We start from the raw sequence: 20,223 nt of genomic DNA, 5'->3' as shown, positions 1-20,223 counted from the left end.
AGGTTGAGGACCACTGGCCTAGTTACTGCTTACATCATTTGTGCAGCTTCATGTGATTAAAAACAGCAACAAGAGGCAGGAAAATCCACTTACTATTGCTGGACTGGGTGGGTCCATGTTAAACTGCCACAGGCAATTCCTCACATAGTACAATGCCTTGTAGTGTCTTGTCACGTCCCCTGAAATCTAATGAGTTTCATCTCTATATTCTCTTTATTGCAACTGTCACAACAATCATGAAACTCCCAGCTGAAACTGAAGCTTAAGCAAATTTGAAATGGAGACCGGGAAACCTAGCACAGTTTGCAGTTTGATTCCTCAATTGTAATATCCCAAAAGGGGAAAAAAAAAAACTTGAGCTTGGTCCTACACAGCTGCACTCTGAGGTTCTGCCATTCATTTCATCAGGATCAAGATCCAAGTGAATAGTAATGGTTGAATCTCAATAGGTTTGGGGCTTGGCGTGATCAAACCTTCAGATCCAAAGTTATCTCAAAATTGCACACGGGTAACTTACCCGATTAGGAGTGGTGTGAAACGACAAGGAACTAGGCTGCCTTGTGGAGCTTCTGCCTAATATTCTAGCTGAGACCAGAAAATGCAGAGGCATAAAGGCATTTTTATGACTTTCAATTGTAACTGTGTAATTCTGGCTATGCATACTCGTAGCTACTACTAAAGACTATTATGGTGTTACAGCTGCATTTCCACAGTTGATGGTGTTACTCATTTTCCACAATTAAACCTCTTTTTTCCCCTTTGCACAAGGAGCGTTCCTTCTCACACTCCTGGACATATTCTTTCAACTAGACTTGCTGCCCTTGTAATCTCCAGGTCAAGACAATGTATTTTGGCACAGGTGACGTGGGACGAAGGACATGAGGAACATGAGAAGATAAGGGGCTTTGAAAAAAGAGCATGAATGAGTTTGAGCAGCAATTCACACGAGGAAGAGGTGCTGTGGATTGGCACTGATGTAACTGTGCAGAAAGGCATGGCATGGCTGGCACTAAGGTGGCATTCCTGCCAGGTGCATCATTAATGAACATTCATAAGTCCTGACATTACTAGAGAGACTCCAGGTCTCAAAAAGGTGACAGAGGGATTTTAAGTCCAAGGCTGGCCCTTCTCTCCCTGATAATACAGTGGGCTGGAAGAGCTGTAGAGACAGAACACGCTGCCCGAGAAAGATGAGAGAGTCTCATTTTGCTTGCAGCCATCCCTTTGGATGACTCAGTAATGACAAATGCCAAACTCCACCGAGAGTTGTTCCTGCTCTTTCTTGGCCTGAAGCAAGATATTGAGCTGCAGATGTTGAGCTGCAAAGTCCTGAGGGTGAAGAGAGACAGAAACCCACAAAGGGTAATCCTCAGAGTTCTGGGAAGGCTACAGAGATGTATTAAGGTTTAAAAACAAAAAAAGCACTATGGATGATTCACTTTTGACTGCACTGTTGACTTTTCTGTAAGCCACCAGCTAAGTGGAGATGATACTTTTGCCTTTTCTCTGGAATGCTGTATGTCCAACTAAGATGCTAGCTGAGAAGACTGACAAGGACTTGCTATGCTCTTTGTCAGGTGCTGCCCTGCCCCTAAAGACACTGCTGATTTCCTCCTGTCATGTGGGAAAGGCTAAAAGGCTAAGATCAAGGTTAGGCAAGGTGGATGTTTAGTCTGTTGTAATTTAATAGTTTGCAACAGTTCCAGTTCCTTGGCTTTGCATCACTCACTATGTATACGTGGCCAATTCTCCAAGAAATTTCTTCTAATGTCCTCAACTTGACATTTCTCTTAAGTTTAAGAAGCCAAAGGGTTTTTAGGACTTAAAGCAATATCCAGGTATACATTGCCCAGGCCACCACAGACCACTGACAGCCATTTACAGCTAGATTTCAGTTTTGCTGCTTACATGAATTCACTGGAGAGTCATAACGACTGGCAGAAAGGGATGGCCTATCACGGGTCTCCTTTTCCATTTCTTCTTTTAATATTAACTGTCCCAGCCCCGAGTTGAGCTATAAATGAGAAGAGAAAATATATATGTAATGAAAATATCATTGTCCATTCCAGAGGCTATTGAAGACTCTGACAAAGTATTTAAGATGGGGTCATTAACAACCTTCATGAGCTGCTCCTCCTGTAGCTGTCGACGTCTCTGTAGCTCCTCATCCTCTTCCTCTCTGCCGCTTGATCTGCGTCTCATGTCAGCGCCTGCTTCCATAAAACCACAGTACAGAGAGAGCTTCTCACATCAGGTCCACTACACCTTCAAGAGGTCTTAGTATTACTACAAAGTACTAGTTAGCTTGCTGCTTTGCTGAACAATGTAAGTCAAGTTTGCCTGTGGCCTCCAGACATTTTCAAGATCCACACTAAGAAGTGAAAACAGCCAGTCCCACCCACTCCTCTCATTCTTTTGGCTTCACGCTAAAATCAGCAAATTGTTAAATGGAACATGGGTTTCCAAACTGTTAGGCAACTGTACCAGATGTTAAAAAAAAAAAACCACTTTGGCCAGACACAACAGTGTGCACAATCTCCCATGCACATGCTCCCTTTAGGCCGTTCCAAAATCCAGTTAACTAGCAACATGGCTGGAGATTCCCTAGTTACACAACTTCAGGACTGGTGTCTGGAACAGCCCAAAGCTTCAGAGTCATTGGAACATGTACAAGTGAACCAAAGTTGAACAGCAGTGATGTATCAGGGCCTACTAAGAAGCCAAGAGCCAACTGTCTGGAGAAGGGTCACCGAAGAGTACTGTTACATGCATAAATAGTCAAGAACAAATATCCTCATTGTCATTTATACTTGGGACTTGTCTACATTGGCCACCTAAGGCAATTACTCTGAACAACTATTTTAAGGAGGAATTACATTGCATTAAAATCCTATGTGGATACACTTCAGAAATAAAGTAGCCTTATTTCAGTTTGGTTCCCATCAGTTTCAAAGTGAAATAAGATCAGTCAAATTAACACCTCTGATTATGCTAAAGTGAATGAAGATCACTTTACTTCTGAGCGAGAATAATCCTCCATCGATTCAATGCATTTTAAAGTCTCACCTGAATTCATCTTTACTTTTGTGCATTTTCCTGTGTGTAAATGTACTTCCTGTACATGGAATCGGCTTAGTGAGGGTGAGACTATTTTAGTGAACACACTGGATGCAACAATATTGGTGCCAGGTGTATTCTCTCTTCAAAGGCCATCTCCTCATGCACTTAGTCATTTTTTCAATCAGCCCCGGCTCAGGCAACACTTGCAATGCCACCAAGTGCCACCAATTCCCATCCCCAGCAATGGGCAATGACGAATTAAGCAGCAAGGGTGAGGGAGCATGAGAACAAAAGAGCAGCCCTCAGCACAGAACAGGCAGGGCTGGAGTAATGCACAAGGGCTGTGGGGAGAGAATTCAGGGACAGAGCACTGCACGGTGCAGGGAGGAGGAGGAGGGTGGGTGAGCCATACCCCAGCCGGGTAGGTGGTTAGCACCTTCTAAGGTGGTGCCCTGCACTTCCGTAGGCTGAACTGAATCTCTCTGTCCCTCTGCAGGCTGGGCCGCAGGTTGCCAGCCCTGGCGTTTGGATATTTACATGGAATATAATGCGATGCAAGAAATTGTAACACTGCTGCTAGTGTGGAAATAGTTAAGAGGTTATAGAGATTAAATTCTCTAAGTGCTACATATACAGCCCTTTGCTTTTTGCACAATAGTTGGAACAGGTGTATTTTTTTATTGTAATGTTTAGCTTAGCTCTGTGAACAAAATATCAGATTCAGGGCCCTGCTACATATGTTACACAAATATCTGGTTAATCACACAACCAGATTAACCACTAAATTTAGAACAGTCACACATGCAAAGTAAAATCAGCCCCAAATGTAAAGTCATTATCACACAATTAACTGGTACAATACATTTAGACCAGCCACATATGAAAAGTAATTACTGCATGGTAAAAATGACTATCCTGCTATAAAGAGAGTCAACCAGCTATAAAGTTAGTGCTTGGAAACGGTGCAATAACGCTATAGCTGGTTTCTATCTGGCTTTAATTTGAACATGTAGCAGGGTCCTCAATGAAATCAGGTGACCAAACTAAATGCTTTGGCCTAATGCATTTGATTTTTAACCATGCACATTAATAAGTAAAGGTCATACTTATTCCTGAATATAAAATAGCTTCAGGGGCATTTTGGCCACTACAGTGTTCAATGCCATGACTACATTGTTAAGAAAAATGAAGCCACTTGAGAGCCACCATACAAAATACAGCAGCATCACGGTGCAGTCCACTGCCAGGAGGCTGTTGACTGGGGGATCATGGATCTTCCCACTGTGAGAATTTATTGGGGTGTTATTACCACTGTTATTATCAAGAAAATTGAATATACCCAAGTGTTACCAATTTGATTTTCAGGGTTGTGAAGTTTCAGCTAGAATTCAGGGGACACTGCCAGACAGCTGATGTTCTCTGCTTCAGATAGCTCGCCTCATTGTCCACCAACGAGCTTCTAAACCCTGGCAGAGGTCTCCAGATTGTTACACTGAATGTACTAGCATATGACAAGTGTTAAGTTCTTCAACAGAAAACAGAAGCAACGGCTGAGGACCCACGGTGCTGGGGAGATGATTTCATGACATAATTGCATTCAAGTGTCTGTTCATCCCTGGAACATTTAAGTTAGGCGTGCACTTCTCTTCCGATGGGACTCAGCACAGGCACAGATAAGACAACAGATACAATACTAAAACAAAATAGGATTGTGTATGTGGTTCAAAGAAAACACGATATATGAGAAACCCAAGACATAACACTGTGGAAGAAAACAAATATGTATATATATTCTGTGGTAATGGGGTGGACAGAAAACACGCCTTGATGTGGCCTGAACTGGACCACGGTGCTCCATGCCACCGGAAAAGGCTCTGTGGTCCAAGAAATGACATCCACTGCTATATCTCTGCTGCTAACATACAATTTGAAGATGAAATAAGTAATAACTGAAAGAAGTCAGGCTTCTGTGATATTTTCAAGAAGTCACTCTGTCCGTAAGCATTTGTACAGGAAATGTATGTATTTCCTCTCTAGATTAACATCTGTGTTAAGAGTGTCAATGCTCTTTTGTCAAACCTTTTTCCTTGATTAAACATTTGTGGTACAGGAGTGCCCAGAGATCAAATTGGACCCAGGCCTCATTGTACTAGATGGTGAACAAACACAGGCAGACAGATTTCCTGACCCCAAGAGATTACAGTTTCAAGACAAGTCTGAGTCATTTAGTTGTACCTCTTAAATCCACATCACTTAGATACTTCCTCTTTTTGCATACCTACGGCCGCAAGGGAGGGAGGACCTGGCCAGTGGTCCGTCTCAATCTTTGGTATCTCGTTGGGTGCTGGCGCATGGGCTGCTGGGAACTTGGAGGACTTGATGATATCCTCGGAGGACTTGCTCTGTGCTGCCAAAGCAGCTGCATCTAGATGGCAATCAGGGGAACTTAGCTATGTTACAACCTCTATCAATGTCATGGCTTTCCTTACTTTGGCAACATTTTATAGAGTATAACCATCAGTTTTGAAGTATATGCGCTGTTCTTTGCCTTTCTTGTTCCAAATTGCAGCAAACTAAACTCTTCCCCTTATTAATGTCTTAGAATCAAATATAAGCAGACCCCACACAAAACCCTGGATTTTATTAGAATAGCACTCTTCGAATTCTTAGACAAAGAGAATGCAAGCACATATAGCAAGCAGTATGTGACGCTATCTTATGATGATAGCTGATCATTAATGAAGAGTTCAGTGCATGGGTTCCCTTCCCTTTTGAGCAAGAATAAAAGGAAAGTTCAGTGGAGTTGTACTAATTTGAAATGTACTACATTTAAAAATATCTCCTATCCCTTTGTAAAAAAAATTGTAGGGTCAAAGGAATTTACAGCAAATAAACAAATGCATCTATCACTGGACCGTCTATGCTGCATGTACTAATTCACTGCTCAGCAGTGACTAAAGCAGGTCTGAGTTTATTATAAATAGTAAACTCCATCCAGACCAACTCAGCATGTGCAGTCTCCAGGAAACAAAAGTTATCATGTACTCCAAAGGAAACCCAGAATCTTCTCTCAGCAGCACGGCATGAACTTAAGAATGAAGTCTGGGTGAAAATCTTTAAAGTGTTTTAAAATATGGAGATGCACACTATGAGTTTCACCTGATGACAACGGACCAGAAAAATTCAATATGATTTACTTTGTATTATGACAGCCTAATTATCTCTTAATATGCAAAATGTTCGCCTGAATCAATTCATTTTGTATTAGATTATCAAATTAGAGACAGCGCTCTTGGACCTCTTTTCAACAAACGACATCTGCTACAAGAAAACAAGGAAATGTTTAAAGAACCGATTCATTTCAGCTTTCCCTTCTTAATGTTCAGCACTTTGGCTTGAGATTATCTAAGTAACACGAGAGACTGGGCTAGCCTTTTCCCATTAAAATTAATGGGAACAGCCCACCCCAACCCTTCAGGCTATTCGGGTAGCATCAGTATTAGTGTTTACTGAGAATGTTAGAAATTTTTAAAATAGAGGAGGTTCTACGTATAAGCACACACAAAATGTGGGGTAGCTGCTTGGGGATTACAAAAGCATGACTTCGATCAGTACTTACGGATTAGAATTGGTGAGGTCAGTAGTTAAACATTCTCATGTTAATGGGAGGGTGAGAAGACACAATAAAACCATAAAAAACAAATAAAAATAACATTAAAAAAATTAAAACAAGCAAATGGGTAAAAAACAAAAAGAAAAATTAACAAAAGATGACCTACATCGACAGCAGTGTTTTTCTGTGAAACTCTTACTTCTCAATCCATCATAGGAACCTTCACAGTTTTTTTTCCTCATTATGAACTCTGTTACTCTCCACTGGGTACTCATCTAACACCTATGGTTACTGGTCTTTTGCTGCTTAATGTCAGAAAGAAATTATGTTGAGTGAAAGGTCTCCACAAGCTAATGAAAAACCCTCAAAAGAAACAGGACGGTGCCCTTCACCAAAATAAAAAAAGGCTAATCCTATCAACAGTGCTGAATTTAGAAGAAAGAGGAATATGTTCAGTAATAACAAAGACCATGCTCCATAGCATAAGGCCGCGGCAAGTCAACTAGCTGCTCGTACCATTGTTATGGCATATGCAGAAACAATGCCAACCTGGAAGGAAATTAGAATATCACTGGTATGAACCAACTTCTGTAACAGGACACTGGGAAAATAAACAGACTTTGCTATCCAAGGTCCTTCACTGGCTTTGACAGTCAAATCAGCCCCCACCAGAGATATGTCACTTGCAAAATCTTAAAAAATTACAAATATTCCTAGCTCCTTAAGCAAATATGCATTTGGAATCCTAGCTTGCTAATCACCATCTGTACATTTAATGTGGTAACTAAGGGCGTGCTTTATTTACCCAAAACAAAAGGAACAAGATCTGTTTCACCATATTGAAAAATGACAAATTAATCTTACCATGATGAATTTCTTTAGTCTGGAAAAGTAAACTCAAAGCCATGAGACACAGCTAGGGTATATGCATCATGTTAAAGGCACAGAGTGAAATCCTTGTCCTGTTTAGGTCAAAGGGAGTGTTGCTACAGACTTCACCCAAGCCATCTATATTGGGCAAATGACATTTTTTTTTCAAAGATGTAATTACCTAACTGCTTGAACAATTGAGCTGTTTTTAAATAAGAAATTCTCATTTTTAATTAGTGTTTTTTATCCTGTGCTGTGTAGATTTAATTGAGTAGCGTTTCCTACTTAGAAACATAGAGAGGAAAGAAGGTTTACCATGCTGTTTGTAGATGGGTGGTTTTCTGTAAATGTTGACCCCTTGATCTGTAGAATTAAAAAAAAAAAGGTGTGAATATACAAGGATCAGTTCAGCTATGAAAAAAAAAAAAAAGAAAAATCATGACATTAAACCACTAGATAAATCAAACTAAGGACTTAGCACAAGAAGAAGCCAGAAAGCTAACTCTAGCATTACACAGAGCTGGGCTACTCACAGAACAGAAAATACACAAACAGGTGAAAAGTCACAGACATGGGGCATGAAATTCATTGGCATTTATTCTGCAACATGTTGATGAACCAAACTCATGACCCACTCATTTGAATATTTAGAAATTGATTAGTGGGATAAGGGTTAGAGAAGAAATGGAAGCAACAAAGATATATCAATAGTCAAAGATATATCAGTAGTGACACGTAAGTAATTTGGGGGAAAACAACCTCAAATGACTTTCATAAGAAATTGAGCTTCAGCCGTAAGAGCTCAATTTCCCTTCCAACCTACGGGATGGATTGAGTGTGGAACAATGCAGTGAAGGTACATAGTTTCATAGTTTCTATTTCACAATTTCTATTAAAATCCATTGGACATGCATATTTTAAAAGTCAACTACAAGACTGCACTGGGCCACAGGAATACTCTAAGAAATGCTACCTAGTATGGTCCTAATATCAAGCCCCAAAAGGACAGATAGAAATGTATTTTTTTGCAAGAGATACCACATAGCACACACCCTTATGCATTAGACTTTAGTGGCAAATCCCAGAGCTCTTATACAGGATTTCTACAGTACATTTTGAAGAATTTAAACTAAATTTTTACTAAATTCTAGGTCTGAAACAAGAAAAGGGGCTGAAGGAATACCTTCTACGTTCTTCCCAAATAAAGAGCCCCAAATTAATGAAAAACCAAGGATCAGAATCCTGTTATAAGCCTGAGTTGTCTTAGGTGCTGGGAATTTGCATTGCAAACTAACCAGTTCACTGCTGTATTATCTAGTTTCTGGTCAAGTGTCACAAATATATTTTAAAAGTACACAGTGCATATAATGTGTCCTATTGACGTGCTAATGGGGACAACTTTATCTGTGATGTGAGGGAAAGCAAGCCCTAGAAATCTATGAAAATGAGGGTAAGAATAATTCCTATGTGACTACACTCTCCATCTCTCGCTGAATAGGCAAATTCAGAGCTCACAGAGACATTGAGGCATTTTATTGCTGCTACTGGCCCATTGCCTCTACTTGAATAGCAAATGACTGTAAACACTGCTAGGACAGCTAAGTCATGCCATATCATCGTGCCATATCTTCACACCTGCCTAATCTGGAAAACAATGCCTACGGATACCTACTTCCATGTCATCAACATAGAAAATGGTAACAGAAGACCTTTTCAGAGACTGTAAAGTGGCCTGTATTTCTTACAACGAAGAATTTCCCTTGCAAAAAGGGCACACTGACTTATTTGCATCTTTGCAGCTCTGGGAAAGACATGCTATTATGCAAAAGAAATTTCCCCATTCAATTAAAAAAACCCTACAACCTAAATTAAAATGGTTTGGTTTTGTCACGTCTGACCAAGGAGGTGTCAGATGTGACAATAAAGAGTAAAGTTTGAATTAACTGTTACTAGAGTGCATCATAAATGCTCAAGGCTTGATTCTCTGGTTCTGTCCACCAGTGTAAATCACTCCTCTCAACTGGGCGGCATTACTTGGGTAACAAGCTGATGAGAAGAATCAGGCCCCGACATCCATCATGCTCTCCACTAACTGAACTGAACCATATGGCATCCTCATGCTGAGAGACTTGACTGACCGGGCAAGAAAGGGACCCTCCATCCCTCTGTACAATGCTCCTCTCAGCAAAGCTCAGAGGCAGGCAATTGAAATCGGACTGCGTGCAAACCTCAGATAAAAACAGCGTGAAATAATGGAGACAAGACAGAGGTTACAAAGGCTACATTCTACACTGCGACAGGACACCAAGACACACACAGTGCCAGCTCCTACCTGGAACATGGAAATGTTTAGGGGCCTGAGCGTAAGTTGGAGTTAGAGGGCGGCTGTCTGGCCGATAAGGGACAGGGGAGTTCCGACCGCTGGACGGCTCATTGCCTCCAATGAGAAGAGTGGAGAAAACAAAATGAGAAAAAGGGAGAGCGGTCACAAAGCAAAGCATAACCCAAACTCAACCCAAAGACGGCGAACTCAAAAACTCCAGGGAGCGAGAGACATTTCAACCAAAAAGAAAAACCCAAACAACAATCAGCCGTGGCTAGCATGGGGCGACGTCTGCCTTTCAATGTTCCTGCAGAGACAAGGGTTCCCATTTGGGCCGGCATCGGAGTTCAAAGCAGCACACGTTCATACTGGTGGCATGCAGGCAGGAGTGGTGCACTGGCAGGCCAGTGGTTAGATGGGCAGGGTGGGGGAGAGAAATGGCTGGTTACTTGGCAATGGTTTAGTATCGAGGCTGGCATTTTCGGTTAGTCACAGGCATGTGGGAGAGCAGTTGATGTGCAAACCCATTTCTAAGCGGGAAGAGGCAGATGTATAGTTCCCTACATCAAAGGGTCACAGATGTTAAGAGAACGGAAAGCGCTGTTAGGCCACCCACCCCACCTGAAGGCAAATTTGTTCCCTACAAATAATCTGCTACAAATTACCTTCTTCCCTACATAACCTTTAGCCATCTTGGATTTCAATGTCTCAACATTTTATAGATTTATTTCATAGACATCAGGGCTGGAAGGGACCTCGGGAGATCATCGAGTCCAGCCCCCCGCCCAAAGGGCAGGAAGTCAGCTGGGGTCATAGGATCCCAGCAAGATAAGCATACAATTTGCTCTTAAAGGTGTTCAACGTAAGTGCTTGAACCACCTCCGATGGCAGACTGTTCCAGACCTTGGGGGCTCGGACAGTAAAGAAATTCTTCCTTATGTCCAGCCTGAAACGGTCTTGCAGGAGTTTGTGACCGTTCGACCTCGTCATCCCTTGGGGCGCTCTGGTGAGCAAACATTCCCCCGGATCCTGGTGGTCACCCCTGATAAACTTATAGGTGGCCATCAGATCACCCCTGAGCCTGCGCTTTTCCAGGCTAAAGAGACCCAAGGCTCTCAGCCTGTCGTCATAATGCTGTTTTCCTGACCTCTGGATCCAGTTTACAGATCTTCTGATCGGTAACCTTCTTAACCCTCCTCACAGATCCACCACCGAGAGCCCTGAGGCTCTTTCAGCATGGACAGCTCCAAAGCAGCCAGAAGGAAACTGCGGAGTGGTATAAAGTGCTTCTCAGCACAGCCCAGGCCTCAAAATTTGAGTGAGATTTCCATGCGATTCCAGTGAGATTTTCCATGTGGCTGCACAGACGCTAACCAAGAGTAAGAAAACCTTGGCCAAAATTGTGCACTGTGTGGCATCTTGTGCTATCATTTGCACCTGTGCAAAATAGCCAACCAGCAGTATCCCACCAAAAGCGTATGGCTACCAACTCCCTTTGCACAGATGTGAGTGATTACAATGGTGAAAGGGGCCAGGGCATCAGGTTCCTTCCGTTTTTTAAAAACTGTATCAAATACTCCCAGGAGCTGAATGACAAGGGAAAGGGAGAAGCAGAAACAACAGGAACTGAACTTTAAAACCTGACAAACAGGGGCAGGGCAGTCCCAAAAGAGGGCCACATTTTCCAGATCAGCAATTTGATGTGAACTTAGTCCCGTAAATCCAAAGCAATGAGAGCAACAGTCTTAGCAAGACACATTCTGATGTACAGAAATAAAGACGTATATTATACCTACTCCTTTCTCCCTAGAAAGGCAGCCTGCAGGCCTAAAATACGGCAGCAGGACAAACCCAAACAGCCCTATATAACCTTCCATGAGGCAAATGTCAGTGCCAAAAACGTATCCACTTGTGTGCACGGATGACATGCCCCAGCACAGGCAAAATGGCAGATACGGCCAGTGACCTGACAGCATTTCCCAGCAGCCCCTGCCGTGCCACTCCTGGCCAGTCCCCACTGAGACCCCAAGAGTGTGGGGCTGTGATAGTGTGGGGCCAGGTGTGGCAGGTCCATGCCATGGGGTGGCCGTGATGCCCCCTGGTAGGCCCGTGGCTCCTGCCTAGCTCAGTCCTAAGGTAAAACCTCCATTAATCACTCACCTCCACACCTTGTTCTTATTAAAAGGTTAAATAAAGGAGGCTGCCCAGGGCCTGAGAGTGAGCCTGCATCAGTACAGATCGCCACCGGGTCCCTCTCGGACCCCCACTCACCTAATGGACCCTCTCTACCTGCCCGTGTCTCTGCACCTGGATCCTTAAGGGCTAACTGCGTTGCTCCATTCTGCCCCATACCCCAAGCCTTGCAGGTGTTACCAGTCAATGATGTCAACTACTGTTCCTTCTGGTTACCCTTTTCCAGGATCCTCGATACTTTCTGCTCCTCCCTCTGGGCTCTCGGACACATAGTCACCTGTGCAGCCTGCCTCTGGGCTCTGAGACCCTCAGATCACACATGCAGCACTTCTTGGGCTCTTTGTTCTCGTGCTCAGTCCCCTCCCGAGGCCTGCAGAAACCCTGGTCCCACATGCAGTCCCTCCTCTATGGGCTTGGGGACCCTCTAGCCTGCCTCCTCTTTCTCTGGACTCTTGAACTTTCTGGTCCGGCTCGCGGCCCCTCCTGGACTCCTGGGCCCTCTGTTGCGACCCTTCACTGAGCTTGTGGACCCGCTGGTCCAAGTCTTAGCCCTTCACTGTTCTTGTGGGACTCCTGCTGTGCCCCACTCTGTGTTGGGCCTGAGTCTCAGCCCCTCCTGGGCTACTGATTTTCAGGGTAGGCCTGAATTCATCCCTAGCAGGACTCCAAGATAAACTACTGGTGCACTAAATAGAAGTATCTCAGTGCTCTGGCAAACACTCCAACTCCCTCTGAGTTGGGTAAGAAAATAAAGGCCCCCCCGCCTGTACAAACTCAGTCTTTTGCTGTCCAGGTAAGCTTCCCCTGCTCCCAGGATTGCAGAGCGGCTTACCCTGTTCTCTGCAACTTCAGGAGCCTGCTGCTCTGCTGCTAGAAACTCCTTGCTGCATGGTTCCCAAGGCTGACTGCCTGGTCAGTTGAGGCTTTGGGCTTATATAGCTCCAGCCTGGTCCCCCGATGCTCAGGTGACCCTCCAATCATCCCCCTCTGTTACCTGAACCTCTGGCTGCTTGCACACTTAACAGGGCAAGCACACCCCAGTACCCTGGCAAATCATGACAGCATGGGGCTGCAGAACCAGAGCTCTGCCCCAGCCTGGCCTGGCCCTGCACCGTCATGGCCCCATGCTCCTATCTCCATGGAGAACAGCCAGAAGCAGTGCAGGCAGGGCATGTGGTGGGGTGGGCAGCTGCTCTGGGGTCAGGATCTTGGGGCAGTGAGGGCCCAGGGCTTGAGCCGGGGCAGATGCAATCTGCTGTATGTAAGCCCTTGCCTGCAAAAACCAGGCTTGTCACAGGGGCATGTGGTCAGTGGACTGTGGGGCTCTGCTTTGGCCCCACGCTGACACTGCCCCAAGATCTCAGGGTCTCCCAGGCCCTGCCTGCCCATCTTATTCCTGGCTGTAGCCCCATCCCAGCTACCCAGCCATGTACCCTGCCTATGTGGGACTTGCCCCTGGCAGTGGGTGCGGGGTGGACGGGCCAGGATGCCCAGGCAGCGCAGCAGCATCCGGAAGGAACTGCCGTCACAGGGGCTGCTCAGAAATGGGGTCCGTTGCAGGCCAGACTTGGCCCACTCCTACCCCAGCACATGATGGGATCCGCATACAAACCCTGGTTTGAGGCATGATTTGCACACACAAGATCCGTCAATGTGAGTGCAGGTGCTAAGTTATAGATGTGTCAGTGTCTTGGGTCCTCAATGTCTCGCATCTGGCCTCAAACATGCTGTTGCATCTGTCATTGCATGCAATGTGTTTTTTTTTATTTTAGGTCTAGCAATGCTGAGGTCCTATTCAGCCAGTGGCTAAGTCGAAAAAGCTACACACTTGTTGGGACGGCAAAATTTAAAGTGACATTGTCGTGTCTCAGTTGACTAGCCTGTGTTTGTGAATTCAATGGTGTGATCCTGTTCTTGTCAGTCACATGTTATTCTGATTTTACTGATTTTAACCATGTAACTTTTTCCCTGTCATATTATAAAATACTACTTGGCAAGAGCAGTGTTCTGAGGAAAGAAAATACTGCAAATATGTTGACAAAGTTAGTCTGACATAAAATTAGCTTGGATAGAAATGTTTAAATCCGGTGTGCATTCATGCATTTAGCAATAAATCAGTTAATGAGAACGAATAATCCACAGATTTCCTGAACTCTGCACCAATCAATAATGGACTAGCTTTAAAATGTCACATCATTATAAACGATGCAGCTCAGACCTTGCTGCTGAGAGGCGTTTTCTACCTGGTTCAGGTTGGTAATTACCAAAGGTGGGAATCCCTGATTTTTGTGCAACCAACATTTTCACCACCATTTTTACAGCTGGGAAAATGGAGACAAGAGAAAGGAAACTAACCAAAGGCCACTGGAAGCCAGTATCAGAGCTAGAATGGGAGTCCTGACCCCAACTAATGCTCTGCAGTCGGATCACTAGATGGCAGCTCTTTATCCTCTGACCCCAGCTGACTTTCTGCCCCTTGGGCAGGGGCTGGACTCGACGATCTTCTGAGGTCCCTTCCAGCCCTAACGTCTATAAAATCCTGAAGCATGAAACACTTCTGGCTGGCTTTTCTGAGGGAAGGGAAACGATGGCTTTGCAAGGATGTGAATGTGCTCCATGTAACTGCTCTATGTTGCATTCTGCAAGTATACAGAATATACAGGAGGAACACTTCTATCGTCTTTTATTCTGACTGGAAATCATCAAGCACAGTCACACTGACTAAAAAAATGGTATATCCCACGTTTGGCACAACCGGATGACCTGTTACAATAAATAGGACTGTCAGTCGTATAACACGTGCAACATATTACAGACTGTTGATCTGGTGTGAATTAGGTCTCCCTGCACTTGTTGCTTTAAAGATATTCCCATTCTATGTTATTTCCTGTGTTTTCCCTGTAACATTTTCCAAGGCTATGTCTACATGGACTCTTGAGTGAGACAAGACATTGCTGAAAACTAAGCTCTGTGGAGACTTTTCACAGCCAGGCTTACAGACTAAGTTGATGACTTGGTGCAGTCCAGAGTGCACGCCCCAGCATCCCGTTCACCCTCCTGAGTCATTACATCAGCCCTAAGTCACACTTCATTATATAGGGAGCCCCCCCGACCTGCCCAAGAAGCCGTGGGCAAATAAAACCAAACTGATATGGGATTTGCTACAAATCTTCATACGCTGCTCCAAAAAGTGGTCTGAAATTGCTGAATCTATAACTCTTAAAAATTTTGTTAGACAAAGCAATGGAAAAAAACTGTTCCTTCAGCATTTGAAGACAGAAAACCTTAAAGAAGCCATGCAGGTTATCAGACAGCAAGGAGAAATGAAACCACTGCACCCACCCGATACATAGGAGATCAGCCACATAGGTGAGGGATGACATACCTATGTAGAATAAAGCTGCAACGAAGGGAAAAAGAAAACGTAAAAAAAAAAATACCAGGGGAAAAAATGAGGGTGAAGAGAGAGCACACGGGATTAACAGAAAGGGGAGGAAGATCTCATCAACTCTGAGGTGCATGCCATGCTAGTAGATCGGGGGGTCTCACTGGAGAACGCTTGTGCCAACATGCACAACAAAGCACCATCGTATCAGCAAAAATGACCAGAAAGTGGTCGTTCTTTCAGCAGAACGAATGATTTTTTTTTCTGATGCCCAAACCAGGAGCTCTGTTATGTGCCTAGCTAAGGAGATGCAATTTATTTCATTTGGAGAAAACCAGCCTAAGAAGGACCTGCTTTTAGGAACAAGATAAACCCAGCTGTACCCAGGGACATATTCTGTGGATGCCCTGAATTCAAACCTTCAGTGAGAGGGGACCACAAGCTCTTTGGGCTTCCACCTCTACTGGTATCAGGGGATTGCATCTATCTTGTCCCTTTCCTAACATTAAATGTGAGAAGGGTACTGGTATGGAAGAACAGTGCTCAAGGAAATGCTGCTTCAGGAACCAAATGGTCCTTGGAGCAATAACTTCCAGAGTGAACGGTATGCATCTGTCACTTCATCTCCACAGCTTTTACCTCTGGAGGGTAATGAACAAAACTCCATAAGTGTGGGTAAAAACTGCTTCTTCATTTCTACCAATGCCCCAGAGTGGGCTCGCAGCCTTGCCTACAGGCAGGGGTGGCACTTCCTTGCAGCGTGTCATATGTCCTATGTCAGTAAAGGAAACTGTCTTGTACTGCCCGAAATGCAAACCTATGACACTTCCCAAGTGCTGCAGCAGCAGTGGCAGCATATCCCCCAATACGCATGGAAGCACTGCAGTCTGGAGCACTGACAGAAGCACACCCCTCCAGGGACATGAAGTCTAAGACGCAGGGATGAACAGACAAAATCATGGGGACATGGCAGCCTGGGAAGCAGAGTTCAGAGATATCTCTCAGCTCTCACCCTTTCCATACCAGTCCCTTTACTATCCACCTCCCCCTCACTTCTTCTGGCTGAACCAGGTCACGTTATAGAAAACTGGCTTTTCATCAGAGAGGGTCAGGAAGGTTACTCCTGTGATGCAGTATATCATAATTCTGGTCTATCCATTGTCCAGCACTGGCCACGCTCACAGTGACCTTTTGCTGAATAGTAATTCCCATATGCCTAAACCTCACACACATTCCTTCTCCTTTTCCAGATTTTTGCCTTACCAGTGTTACATTTGCTGTGTGTGGGACTGGCATGCAGCCAGCTCCCTTGAACAGCCAGACCTGGCTTGGATCACAGGTCACTGTGGATACCTCTAATCCAGCAACCACAACCCTGAGGAATTCAAGCCTCTGCTCCGGGTTTGCAAAACTCGTTCAACAGGGATCTGGTCCCATTTGGGCTTCTATGCCACGGGATAACAAAACTAATAGCAACAATAATCTCTATGGCAACTGTCCCGTGACTTACAGACAGAAGCACTTAGTTCACAGAATCAGACACAGTGCAAAAAGCAGACTCTGTGTCTAAGCCTTGCCTCCGTCTATGATTGGGTCTTTGCATCTCCCAGTAACTGCAGCATAAACACAAAAGGACAGCTTCCAGCCCTCCTCAGGATGTGGTGACCCAGTTGGTAAGGGCCTGCGGCCTCTAGTTCCTACAGGGAATAAAAAGCCAGGAAACTGAGCCAAAGCACAGCTTTTCCTGCAGGGTAGGGCTGTTGTATTATCTAGGCTCTGCTGCAGTCTACTGGCACTGAATGTGGTGCCATGGATGAAGGGATACTGCTCTGACTAGCAGCAGAGATGACGTTATGTGTCTCCACGGGAAAATTTAAGGCTAAAGTGACTACAGAGGCAGAGGGGAAGGCAACTGGCACACTCTGGAGGGTGGGCTCATGACCTCTCGCACAATACCATCTCTTAACTCCAAGCCATGCACCACCCATGACTGTGATGAGGGCTCTGCAATGCTCTTACATGTCTTTAAAAAAATCCCAGGCATGTGGGGTGAAAATCCCTGGCCTCACTATTGTCAATGAGGGTCTTGTCATGGACTTCAATAGGGTCAGGGCTTCATCCATGGATTTATTCTGGAGCCTTTCATAGTAGAGACAGTAGTGAATTGAGACAAGGTCAAAGTCAGAAGGGAGTCCCCATGAGTCTAGAGGAAGTCTAAGCTGGTGTAATTTACACCTTCTGCCAACCCCCTCAACCCAGATGTTACATGAATAAACTCAGATTTCCCGACATGTAGATAACACTGCTTGCCCCTCACAGATCTCGTTTGAATCTAGGCTGGAGTCTAAATTAAAGCCTTGTCTAGACTTAAACATTTCACTGAATTAACTCCATTGTATGTCAGTCATTATAAAAGTTTAAAAGTGCATCCATCAGTATGCCTCAGTTCAGCAAAGTAAAATAAGCTACACTGGTATAAAGTGCCTCAGGGTATGGGCAGAGGTGGGAGGAAGCTGTGCAATGACCCCTCTTTCGTGTAGGGGCATGCTCTGCGGAGGGCAATGCCTTGCCATATGGACAACGTGCTGGGGGCAGGGGGTGCTTGGCAGACATGGAGGAAATGGCAGCCCAGTATAATCAGCCCTCCTGGCCCCCTAGATCCCTGATGTGCCTCATACTGCTGACATGGGCTTTTGCTGGCACAAGTAAATAATTGTACAGCTTACCAGCACAGTTATAGCTTTGTTGGTAAAGCTTTTCAAGTGGTGGACAGTGGTGCTCAACACTGCAGACGGGCAGTGCCCATCCCTCCACAGGTTGCATCCAGCTGGTGGGCCTCATCCGGCACATGGGCAGGTATGGCATGCCCAATCCCGCCGCACGGGGGGAAGGGCAATGCAGAAGTGTACCCCGGCCTTGATCATGTGGCTTCTCCAGCTGTACAGGAGAAGGAAGTTTGACCTGGCTCCGATCCAGCCATGCAGTGGAGAGGAATCATGGTCTGGCCCAGAGCCAGCTTGGGAATCTGGCATAGGAGAAGGGTAGCAGTGTTAATTGCCACTGCTCTCTGCTACCAAATTTCTGACCTGTGAGGAGCCTCGCGGGCCAGATACCATGACTCCATGGGCCGAATTCGGCCAGGTTGATCACCCCTGGTGTAGAAGATACGTAAGTGAACCCAAGTCAATATGACTCAGACATCTCATGCCTTAGCTAACAAAACTGTTTAATCTTAAGAAAATACTTACCCCTTCTTCCAATTCCCCATCATACATGCATTAACATTTACTTAGGTTCCCTTACACACTGGTAAGCAGAGATGAGATTCCAACCACATGAAAAGCAGACACCTTGGCACTTCCCCATTGAACTGGGCTGAAGGTACCAATCATTTCAATGTAACCGAGTAGAATGGCATGGACTGACCAAGAATCTCTCTAGAATCGTGTATTTCTTAAGTCCTTAATAGAGCCATTATTATCTGTGCTAATACCTTTTGCCCTGCTGGAGATTTGTAAAAGGTGTACTTGGGCATACAGAAAAGCACAGTACAGAATCTAATTGGAAGACACATCTGTCACCTATCACTGGATAACAGAAAGCTCAGGTATAAAGATCAAGTAGGAGGGAGGATGCAATCTAATCCCATACAACAGATCCTGAATATCAATGAACTGGAAAGAAAAAGCAAATCACATGCTGCATACGCTATACCTCCAGCATACGCTGTCCTTGGCCTGTGGGTAAACTGCTCCTTTCCCTTTGCATCCAAATAAAATCGATTCACTTCAGTGGATTTATCCTGCTATCAGAAGAGCACCGGGCCAATCACAAAACAGAACTCTTGGCCTTTGCTATAAAGCTTCAGAGATTCACAGATTTTTAAAGCCAGAAAGGATGACTATAATCACCCAGTTTGACCTTCTGCATTAGACAGGCAACAGGACTTCCCTGGGTTAAATCCTGCTTCCAATCCCAACAGCTGCATTTCAATTACAGCATATCTTTTCTAGACTTAAAAATTTCCAGTGATGGAAAATCTACCCGAAGCCTTGGTGAATTGCTCCAAGTGCTAATTACCCTTACTAGTGAAAAATCCCTGCCTTATTTCCAGTTAGAATTTGTTCATCTTCTAGCCCCTGTATCTTGTTATGCCTCCTTCTGCTGGACTGGAGAGCCCTCAAATTACTGCTTGTTATGTAGGCTCTTATACCATGTTATCAGATCAGCCCTTCACTTGCTCTTTGATAAGCTAAATAGACCAGGCTCCTTATGTCTTTTCCCATGCTTTACTCATTCTCATGGCTCTCTCCTCAATCTTCTCCAATCTTAACATCCTTCTTGAATGGTAGACACTCGGAACAGATGTAGTTTTCCAGCAGCAGTCACACCAACGCTAATGCAAAGGTAGTACAACATTTTCCTTCTCACTCAATATTTCTTTGTTATGTTTCCTAGGATCACATTAGCCCCTTCAGCTGAGTATCAAACTGGGAGCTCATGATCAACTAATGATCTACTAGGATTTTTTTGTAGTCATTACTTTCCTAGATAGAGGCCCATGTTTGCCTTACTAAATAGTCCAGGTCTTTTTATACCAGTGATCTGCCCTCCTCCTTCCTTACCACCACCCCAACCTGTGTGTCAGGTGTAAATGATCAGCAGTGAATTTCCATTTTCTCTTAAATTACAGATAAACACATTCAACAATGTCACCTGAGCTGAGTAACATTTACACAGCACATATTTCATTATGATTCTGGTTCCCTCCTTCCCTAG

The 20,223-nt window shown here is 44.6% G+C and overlaps 1 protein-coding gene across 10 annotated transcripts in view; it reads right to left on the bottom strand.

Moving 5' to 3' along the window:
* Window positions 1–20,223, bottom strand: part of ABLIM1 (actin binding LIM protein 1) — a 303,618-nt gene that overhangs the window by 23,217 nt on the left and 260,178 nt on the right. For 3 of the 10 annotated variants that reach the window (XR_016443660.1, XR_016443659.1, XR_016443661.1), the window contains 5 exons: window positions 9,876–9,980; window positions 7,859–7,906; window positions 5,339–5,485; window positions 2,119–2,213; window positions 1,909–2,014 (listed from right to left, as the gene is read on the bottom strand). Coding sequence is in view for 6 of the 10 variants with exons in the window: in XM_090058516.1 (XP_089914642.1) it covers window positions 1,909–2,014; window positions 2,119–2,210; window positions 5,339–5,485; window positions 7,859–7,906; window positions 9,876–9,980 (498 nt within the window). In the remaining 4 variants the exon portion in view is untranslated. The remainder of the gene's footprint in view (window positions 1–1,908; window positions 2,015–2,118; window positions 2,214–5,338; window positions 5,486–7,858; window positions 7,907–9,875; window positions 9,981–20,223) is intronic. The other 7 variants (XR_016443662.1, XM_090058518.1, XM_090058516.1 and 4 more) reach the window with 6 other exon arrangements.

This window comes from Crocodylus siamensis, chromosome 7, assembly GCF_052110815.1.
Source record: "Crocodylus siamensis isolate JL-2025a chromosome 7, ASM5211081v1, whole genome shotgun sequence".
Lineage (NCBI taxonomy): Eukaryota > Metazoa > Chordata > Crocodylia > Crocodylidae > Crocodylus > Crocodylus siamensis.
This window is presented reverse-complemented; position numbering and strand designations above follow the sequence as displayed.